Source organism: Necator americanus, chromosome IV (genome assembly GCF_031761385.1).
Source record: "Necator americanus strain Aroian chromosome IV, whole genome shotgun sequence".
In the NCBI taxonomy this organism is placed as follows: Eukaryota; Metazoa; Nematoda; class Chromadorea; order Rhabditida; family Ancylostomatidae; genus Necator; species Necator americanus.
In genome coordinates this window covers 32,100,755-32,111,087 of record NC_087374.1, presented here as the reverse complement: position 1 = coordinate 32,111,087, position 10,333 = coordinate 32,100,755, and the positions used below count along the sequence as shown (strand labels likewise).

Genomic DNA, 10,333 nt, shown 5'->3' with positions numbered 1-10,333 from the left:
AAGTTTCCCTAATGTGACGTTATTTATCGTTTATTTTCTTCATTACCTCTGGTAGGTATTCTAAGGTGCTGACAGAATCGTTGGATCACGAATGACGTCTTTGCTCGGCCACGCCCCCGCCCGTACGCTTCGACGATTACGGTGGTGCCTGTCCGCCGGGTACAAAAGGCTACCACCACCGACCGCACAGATACAAACAACCATGTAAACCACCATCATCACCTCCGCATACGTGGGCGTTATTCGACTTTAGCTTTCAGCATAATTTGATCGTAAACCTTAGCATTGTAACCTCTCTATTAGTTACTATTTACTAACGTGATTCACTTCCTGTTGAGTAGTAGTTACTAGTATGACTACTTGTATATGTGTTTAACAAACTAAACCTGTTTCTCGCACTGATTTCCATCTACAAAAGTTGCACTAACTCATAAACAATGCTGTAACGTAAGTTGTTCAACTATCTCTTTCCTCATCTCGTACTTAAAGTGGCAGGTAAAGAAGGCCACAGTCACTCATTTTAGTAGTTACGTTGAGTTTAAGTAGGTCAAAATTTCGTTATGTTAACCCACTAAGTTGGTATAATCTAGTATTTTCTAAAGAGGGATAGTTGTGATGTCTAGCTCCTGCGCATGCGTTCTTTGCATGACCTACTCCAATTGAAATTCTGATCTTTCGTACTGTAAGGCCTCTCAAACCCTGAAACAACACTAGAAGGCCAGTTGTGATTATCACAAAAGGCAAGCACAGGTTCTGTCTACGGTTCCATTATTTATTTTGAATATCTTTCATAAATTGAAAAGAAATTAAAAACGAATTGAAATATCTGAAAATATATGTAAAATAGACAAAAGCTTCTCAAACTTACAGTACCCCCAAACCGAACAAAATTTCTCATAGCGATTTCTCTTTCTCATGGACCAAAATTTTCTGAGGGGTATGCGAGAAATTTTGAGACAACTGGAACTCTAAAAAGGCAACGAAGAGGTGTTTGAACAGAAAAGAGCACTTAGGAATGTGAGAAATTCTTCAATCACGTTCTTTAGTGAATTTTCCTTGGTTATCCTACACTCCTATCGTGTCTGTCCGTCATTTTCTCACTTTGAGTACGGTAGCTCAGGCAAAACTACAATAATTCATGCCTTTCTTTTGCAGGGAAATGTTCGAAGTCTTCACTCAAGGCTTCTCATTTTTAAATCTTCTTTCATTAGCTGCATTTTTCACTACCGTTGGACTATTCTTCTGTGGAATGTGAGTGATCGAATCATTCCAGGATTGTGTATTTCAAAATGGTGTCATTTACTGATCCATTTTGAAATCCAATGTATCGGATTTTTCCTCTAAATCCATTCTGATTTCAGCCCAATTTGCCGACAAATATGGAAGCGAAAAGATACGAAGGAAATCTCTGGTGCTCCATTTTTGATGGGTGTTCTAGGGTGAGTGGACAATAAAAACAAAAAAAAATGTCGTAGAGAAAAAAATCGTTGAAATTGGCTTCGATTATTCCGAAGCAATACGCCCGAAATAGCTGCGACCAGTCCCGTAAGGCGAGTAGTTGTTTTGATTAATGACGGGTCGCGTAGTATTTTTATGCACATACATAGGATACGTTTTCGAGACATCGGATCATTCTGTGCGGGTTACTGTAACTGTATTTGAGGGTCGTAGGAAAGTATCGCGTGCGTTATCGAACTGTTCCTTTTACAGTGGATGCTGTTGGATGACATACGGTTACCTGAAAAAAGATCAAACCGTATTGGTAGTTACTGCATGCCAGGTGATACTGTACTCGTCGTATACCGTCTTCTATTGGATAATGAGCAGAAATAAGGTGATTTTTTTCCTCGTTTTTGGTCAAAATGGGTTCCATTGAAGTACTGAAATATAACGCTTACATGCACAAAGCAAAGAGTGGCGAAGAAATTTGTAAAGTATGAAATTTTCTGCGCCTGCAAAACGATGAAAATCCGGTTGTACTCGCTTATTGGTCGAGTTTTTATTATTACAACACTTTTTGTTTTGACAACCTGAGCCATGTCGACGTTACATGTCGACTTTACCGTATAAAAACATAGTAAATGAAGTAACGTAAGTCAATACTAGCAAAAAATGGAACTTTTGGGTGTAAATTTTAAATTTGATGAATTTTTTCCCATTTTTCAGCTATGGATAACGCTGAAAGTAGCCGCTGTGCTCACGTTATGTACAACACTTATCCTATCGGTGAAATTTTTCGGAATGAAAGTGTTCCATCCGTTGGGAATCATCTGTATGACGTTAAATATTGCCGACTTTGCCGCTCCATTAGCTGGATTGGTAAGTTTTGAGACGTAATCACACATTGAAGCTATGAAATAAAAAGTAGTGAAACGTAGACATAACTTTCCGACGAGAAAAATGTGGAAAAAAATCACCAGCACCACCGCAGAGCAAACTACGAGTGTTTTCAGCGAGTTGTGATCCGTCGCGGTGCCACTTCCACACTTCCGCTACCACTTTGTATCGCAAATTTTATGGTCTCCTCAGAATGGTTCCTTTACGGACTTCTAAAGCAGGACGTCTACCTAATCACTCCGAATGGGATCGGCTCATTCTTGGCTGTCTGCCAACTATTCCTATTCGTAATCCTACCACGTAAACCCGGACAACGATCGCTAATGTCGAAGATGTTCCACTGTTGTGCGCCCAGCGAGAAGGAAACCGATTTGGAAGCACCCACAAAAGGTTGGTGATTTCGTCTCGGATAACGTCGATAATGGGTCCTATCACGAGAACCTGATATAGTGATGTCATGCGGTCGGCGATCGTTCGTAAGACAATTAACCGTCTGTCTGAGCGGAGATGTTTTCGCCGAAACGGGGTCTAAACCGATCGGGAGATTGTTTACATGATCATGATGACTGGATTATGATGACGAGATACGTCGTCATCGTCTAGGAGGACCACTAAATGCAATGTTATACTGTAGAGAAGACGTGTATAGAGTTCTTTCAGAAATTATTCCCGAGATCACCGAAGAGGAGGAGAAGGAGGACGATGGTCACCTTACGCTAGCGCGTCGTTGGTCGAAAAAGGTGATGGCCAACATGAACAGCGTCGCCGAAGAGATCGAGCAGGTCATCGGCCGGGCTTCGATCCATCATCAAGACCAGTGAGTTACTCCCAATCCATACTTATATCCATATTTAGCCACGGAAGCACACTGTTGAAAATGTAGATCCTCAAATAGATCCTCAGATGAGCCCTACGATGGCTGTCTTTCACTCCGAATCACTTTTTTCCGTTTTACAGATTCATGTACAGCCAAACTATCGACGACGATTACGTATCCGAAAGGACGATAGGAACAGTGGAAGAGATTCCAGCAAATAAATTGCTGGAAGCGCTCAAGCAAGGGGATCTTGTCCTCAATCCCGGCACATTGGCACAAAAACTCGGCGCTTCTTTGCGCCTCGATCCAGACGCACAGGCGGCGAAAATGCGCCGCGCTGTAAGTTCACCAGATCTTAGCGACTGAAGCAGAAAGCAAAAAAAATCAAATGTTGTGACTCTGCTTGAAGCCGTCTAAAAACAAATTGATCTAATCTAGGCTGGTTTTTATCCAGCAAAATTGTTCTCTTCCATCAACGACCACTGACTATGTCGCTGCTGTATGTTTGCTTTTGTTTGTTGCTATTTTGATGCTACAGTAGTGCTGCGGTATTTCCATCGTATTTCCGTTCGAGATCTGTGTGTATGAGCGTGCTTTTGTATACTATTTGTTTGAGTTAAGGCATTGATGTGCCTGTACAATGATCCATTGGATCGGCTTTACTTTTATGTTCACTTTCACGTGCAATAATTACAATAATAATAATATCAGCAGATGCGGGTCACGTTTTTTTCTTCTCTTCATGCATTCAATAAAAATTTCTTTAAAACAAGTTTGTCAACTCAAAAATTGAAACTTTAAAGAGTGTTATAAATTATTGCATGCTATGCTGAACTGAAGAAGAGGCAAGGATTAGTCATGAAAAAAAAGAACTGTAAAAAAATTCAAAAAATGGATAACATAAGCGCTTTTCAAACAGTAAATCAAGATGAAAAATTATTTATGATTGGTTTCTTTTCGTCCGAAGAAGGAGAAGCAAAAGAAATTTCAACAAATTACGAGAAGCAATACTACTACAATACTCGTTACTGTCTGACATTTTAATTATTTTTTTTCTGAAATTTTAAAACCACCGAACGAATTCCGAGACAAGAAAGACGAAACACGATTAAAAAATAATTATTTTTCCAGGAGAGCGAAATCCGAAGATGAACATACCGGCACAGTGATGCAAGCGCTAGAAAAATTACAGTGCACGCGTCGCGGTCATGCGATGTAACATAAGACCTGGCACCTGTATACGATTATTTTTATTTCTTCATTTACTGCAATATTTCCGTGAACTGCAAAATCCACTTTTTCTCTTAGGAAATTTTGTAAGGATCAACACTCATACCTAGTAGTTTAGTGGTAACAACAACCAACAACCGGGGAAACTTACAAAATCAATATAACCTGTCAAAATGGTAATCCTATGTACTTTGCTAAAAATTTCTAAGGACACGACTAATCTGCACTTGTTAAATTTTTTGGAAAATATGATAAAAAATGAAAGGAAATACTCTCAGTTTGACTGTTAACTTAATCAGTGTAAAGTGTGCTGTCACGAAATCTCTTCCCTATCCCTTCTGTCTCTGAAAGTCAATAAATCGGAGACTTGATTAATCACTCTAGCAAAGTCTTCAAACTTTTTTTTTCTAGAAAAAAAAACGTATAAGATCGTTAATGAAGTGACTTTTCTTCATCACATTGGAATGCACATGTGGTGGTGAATTCTAATTAGGATAATCGTCACTTAATGAAACCAGTTATCTTTTTTTCACCAATTTTTTTCTTCTAAAACAAAAAATATAAGAGAAAGAGTGTCGAATAGAAATATTTTTCAAGCGAAATCTCAGAGCACACGTCTTTTATATAGCAAAAACGATCGAAAGTTCTTTTCTGTCTTGATGAACTTTTACACTTTTTGAAAATGTCCAATGTTCGCGAACAGGACAGGACATATCATTGCAAATCTGCAAAGAAACGAGACGGATTGACGATAAAATGTTGATTCGTTTGCACTTCACAATTTGTGCGGTGATTTCTCTCTATCCGTAGTAATTTTCAAAAATAAAAAGTTTTCTCTTGAAGATACTGATAAAACCGGTTCTTTCTAAAATGCTGTACTTCCACTAAGCCATCAATCATTGCCAATAGCCAGATAAACAACATTGAAACTCTGTAACTAAGCGTCCGAATTCAAAATGTTTCTGATCAGGGTCAAGCGTTGTTTGCGTAGTAGTTGGAGCCGCGATCCTTCCAGAAATAACACGGAAATTTATAAAGACAAATAAAGAAAATTTGCAGCATTTATGCGCAATTTGGGGGTGATTTTAACGATGAACACTGATCCTGAATGGAAACGAGTGCAGATGTGATGGGAATTTTAGTAGGTTTTAATAAACATTTATAATTTGGCGCGAAATAAGCTTGGAAGGGTAGACAATTAGGACAAATTTTATAGGATAAAGTCTGTAAAATCAAACAAACCATTTTTTTAAGAAAAATTCTGATGTTTTTTCTTTTGAGAATTATTAGATTAAAAAATTGAGTTTTAACAAACTCTCAACTTTTCCTCAGCTATTATAATTTTTAAGAGAACGAAAAGAAATGTGCAGAAAAAACATAAAGCAAGGTTTTAGTAGAATAAATTCTCTAATTGATAAATTGAACTTAATTTTTTCATGTATCTATGACTTTATTTTTATTTTTATTTTATTAAAAATTTTATATGATATGAACTGAGCTATTGGATTATTATTAGTGTCCGAAAGCCCACGAATTTTGATACGCAGCCAGAAGCCTCAAATTTTCGCTCTTTTTCTCGTTGTACGACTACGGTGATGCGAACAGAATGTTTATTAATTGATACCTTTTTTATGGAATATCAAGGAAAACCTTTAATTGCATTTTTTTATAGCCATAGGTATTTTGATTCTCTCCAAAGCTCATTGGGAAAGCTCAATGTGAGGAAAAGAAGTTCACCAATCTTCTCATCTAGGTTCCAAAGAAAAGCTAAGAAGCGACAAGCACAAGCAAAATTTCATTTTTACAAATAATTTTTATAATAGTTCTACAATAATTCTAAATTTTTATAGATAATTTGTATTCTTCAAAAATAAATTTTACAAATTTAATACAGCCATTCCCGTCTTTACGAACCTCCAAAATTGTACTTCATTAAATTCCCTGTGAACGCGCATCCTACTTTAGACTAACTTTATCCCTATTTCCAGTCGTAGATGTCTTTTTTTCGCATAGCAATGACGGAAAAAATCCTTTTTTTTCAGTGATAACGCGAAAAGTTATCATTATTGGTTGGGAAATATACTCACTTTTTTTCGTTGAGTACAAAAATCTCATTTCTCTCAGCGAATGAACCCTGACCGTTCAAATAAAACTAGAGCTACATCGCGCAGCGCTATCCACTTAAAGGCATCAACCCACGAATCTGGGGCGGTGCGGATTTCAGGTGAGTTATGCCTATACGGGGTCGTAGATTATGGCAAAGAGAGTGATTCCGTTCATTTCTTCTTAATTTCCGTAAAAAAACGGCCTGAAAGATGCGGCGCGTGCACAAGGCTGGCGCGCTCCAATCGAACTCGTTGTAGGGAATAGCGCCCCGGAACGCTCGAAGCCGTGTCTTCCGAGCCGTTTTTTACAGCGATTAGGAAGAAACGAATGGGACACCACTCGTTTCTGCAGTCTACGATCCCGTGTAGTCTTTGGCCATGGGAAATCCACATCGCGTCAGATTCGTGGGATAATTCCTTTAATCCAGGCGACCACATTTCATCAAGGTGCACTAGCTATCTTGGAAGATATGCGGGTCTTCAATACACTGAATTGTCCACCGTAACGGTGTTTTTAATCAGCTGAACATTAAAAGAAAAACTAAATTAAATTAAAATTTACCTAACGGTGGAGTGCTGTTCTGACGTGGATGCTACAAAGAAGGTGAAATTTCCCTCCTATGGTTTCTTAATACTCGAATTCACGTCTGGTTAACTCTATTTCTTTTATACAAAATGCTTTAAAAAAATTCGTAATTTTTAGGTTTGATACAAATCTGTTTTTTTTCTAAAGGATCACAATCCTAACGTAGTTGCCTGTGTTTCGAATTATTTTCTTCACCATTCTACTACCTAAATAATTTTTATTACGTTATTTATGATGAATCCTTTTTATTTAAGATTTTTTTGTTTCTCCTCATATTTACAGCGATCTGACTGTAAATACCGGATACGATTATGCACGATTCGAGCCAGCGAAGCGAATCCGACGTCGTCAAGCATAGTTTAGAGCAGCTCTTTACTTCCATCATCAGAAATGTAAAGATTAGAAATTTTTTCTCATTTTGTGGCTTGTGCGCCCACATTTTGACCAAACCATTTTTTTTAAACCATTTTCTTTTAGGACCTTTTCCCATCCCGGCTTCCCCCCCACCCGTTGGAAAAATCCCCACGATTGAACAATTCTCAGCAACTTCATATAGATCAGTAGAAATCCATATAAATATGTTTGATGAACTCAAAGATAATTTCTGACTTTTGAATTTCTCCACTTAAGGTGAGAGCTCGACATGATTCCCTTTTTCGGATTCTTCCCGCTGTTGTGTATGGTTCAAAACATAGTTTCAAACGTCACAGATAAAATTCAGGGCATCGTGTAGAAATCGAGAAAATAGAAGCCTATCTAGTTCTCGAAGCGACGTTTTACAGACAGTTTTCGTGCTTGCTTTTTACCACACATACAGGTGTAATGGGTTGCTTCGTCAGGTAGACTGATCCTTGATGTTAATGATACGCTGATTTGTATGGGGTGTTTTAACACTTGTGGCAACCGCAATCACGTTTCAAAACCTTCTTACTAATGGAAGAAAGCATCATCCAACAAATAATTCTTCTAAGAAAAATTCCAACAAATATTCCTTCTAAGAAAAAGTCATACTTTTAAATCTGGGTACGGTAGTGACAGTAGATCTTCTTTCTATTTGTTCAATGCGAACATATTTTTATAACGTACCTATTTTTCTTAATGGCGATCCAAGGAGATCCGTATTAAGAAAAAGAGTATCACGCTCTTAGAGGGCACCTGCATCTTTTTACTCTGTGATCAAGACAGTATGATATGATCCAGGCAGGTTGTAAAGGAACTGTGGTATTCTATACGTGCACAAAAACAGCATGAATAGAGAAAAATATGAGATTTTTAGGATTTTTCTACTCCTACTTTTTCTCTACTGAACTTTTCTAATGAAACACAGTTTGAATCATTCAATTGCAAAGAGTTCACGCCTTTCTCGACTTAATCGTAACTTTTTCGCCTGAAGAACTCTAGAACGAATTTCCCTTCCGGGAAACATGGAAGTAGCATAGATGTTAACCCTACGTAATTGAATTTAATATGTCCATATTGCATTACCGCTTATTACAATACTTTTCTCGAAAATATGAAAGTTCCTCTTGATGATTGGTTCAATTAGAATCCCTTGGTGAACATCTCCATCCTGCGACGAGAAGAAGTGCGAATCACATCTTCGCTCAGCAAGGCTGTTAACGAAATATTATATTTGCGGAAGTCCTTGCACCACTTCTTTCTTTAGAGATGTCCCTCTTTTTTCAGAATTTCCCGATGCTTCCTTGAGAATTTTCTTCTGGTATTTCGGAAGATCTTTCGGCAGAAAAAACTCCATTATCAGCTACACTTCCGTCATTGTTCCTTTCGTTTGAGTCCGGAGAAGAATCGGAGAGAATCAAACACACTTGTAATCCAGCCCGATATCGTGAACAACTGAACCCTATCAATTAAGAATCAACTCTACCACCTATTGAGCGAAAATTTTGAATCTCAAAGTATAAACCAGGCATAATCAGATGTCCTGTATTTCTTTAATTTTATTAAAAAAAAACTTTTCTTGGTTATCATTTGTAGTTTGTCATGCTTCCTCTAATGGTTGGCTTGGGACTTCTGGATTAAAAAGCCTCCGAACAGGAGGGAAAATCTCAGTGTGATTATTCCAGCTGCGTAATCTGGGCATAGATACATATCTTAGGACATCCGAAATACTAATGTTTACTCAAAAACGTGATCTTCAACGAATACAAGGGAATCTATTAAACGAAAATTCTGGATCTCGAAGTATAAACCAGGCATGATGGGATGTTCTGTATTTCTTTATATCCATTTCTACATTTATACTTCATCCTTGTATTTGTCATTTGTCATTAGATATCTGTCCAAAGTACCAGTATATTTTCTAAGTGTTTTATTCTATTTTTAAGATTCTCTCACTTTTTTAATCAAATATTCTGAAGCAACATGAGTGCATTAATAAATTAATAAATAAATAATTGCTGACGTGAGTTGAGTTGAGTTGCAGATTTTATCGCAGATAAATAATTAACGGGACGAATATTTTAAATTTAGTAGCTGCCAAGCTGAAAGAAAGAACAGATTCGAATGAAGTTTCTCGCAATCCTGTCCTATTCTCAGGGGAAAAAAAGAACCTAGAAATGAGACACGCAATCCTGATCGATGTTCGAGATCGACTTTATTGAACGAGATTGACTGGAGTTAAACAGATATTTTTTTTAATTGAATTATGTATTATGGTCGTGTTATTCTTCAATGCTACTTCCCAAATATCCTCGATTTTAGTTCACACAAAAAAAAACTATCGTATAAGAGAACTCTGTTGCGATTTGTGGCGTCATGATTGAAGAATTTTGGCACCCGAATAATATGAGCATAGACCAACATGAAAACAGTCAAACGCCGCCATTACAGCCATTACAAACCATAAAAAAAAGACTCTGGTTGATTTATTTGTTTTCGATTAAAATTACTACAACGGTAAAAGACAATCGTAGACAATCGCCACCAATACACCATCTATACGAGATAAACATATGTGAAAGGATTATCATAACATCATTTCATCATTAGAGTTCTAAAATTTGAAAATTAAAAGATACAAGCAGTGAAACAAAAATCACAATTGGAAAAATCACTGATTTTTTAGATTAATTAACTTAAGTAACACCTCTATAAAATTCTCAAAGAAAATTTGGCAACGTTTTAGGAAATACTATCATAAAAATCGTCATTATTTCTAGTAACTCCATGAACTAATAATTTTTTTCCCCTAAAAACAGATATGTTAGAAAAAAGGAGTACTTGGAAATAATTTAGGGT

General features: G+C 37.1%; 1 protein-coding gene across 1 annotated transcript; it reads left to right on the top strand.

Annotated features, from left to right (window-relative positions):
• Nucleotides 1-1,159: 1,159 nt before the first annotated feature.
• RB195_003433 (uncharacterized protein) lies at nucleotides 1,160-3,520 on the top strand (the record flags this gene model as incomplete). Its single annotated transcript, XM_064201080.1, has 7 exons — nucleotides 1,160-1,251; nucleotides 1,362-1,439; nucleotides 1,711-1,834; nucleotides 2,167-2,319; nucleotides 2,454-2,727; nucleotides 2,998-3,154; nucleotides 3,295-3,520. 7 exons carry the CDS (start codon nucleotides 1,160-1,162, stop codon nucleotides 3,518-3,520), a joined length of 1,104 nt encoding a protein of 367 aa, XP_064056961.1.
• Nucleotides 3,521-10,333: the final 6,813 nt, after the last annotated feature.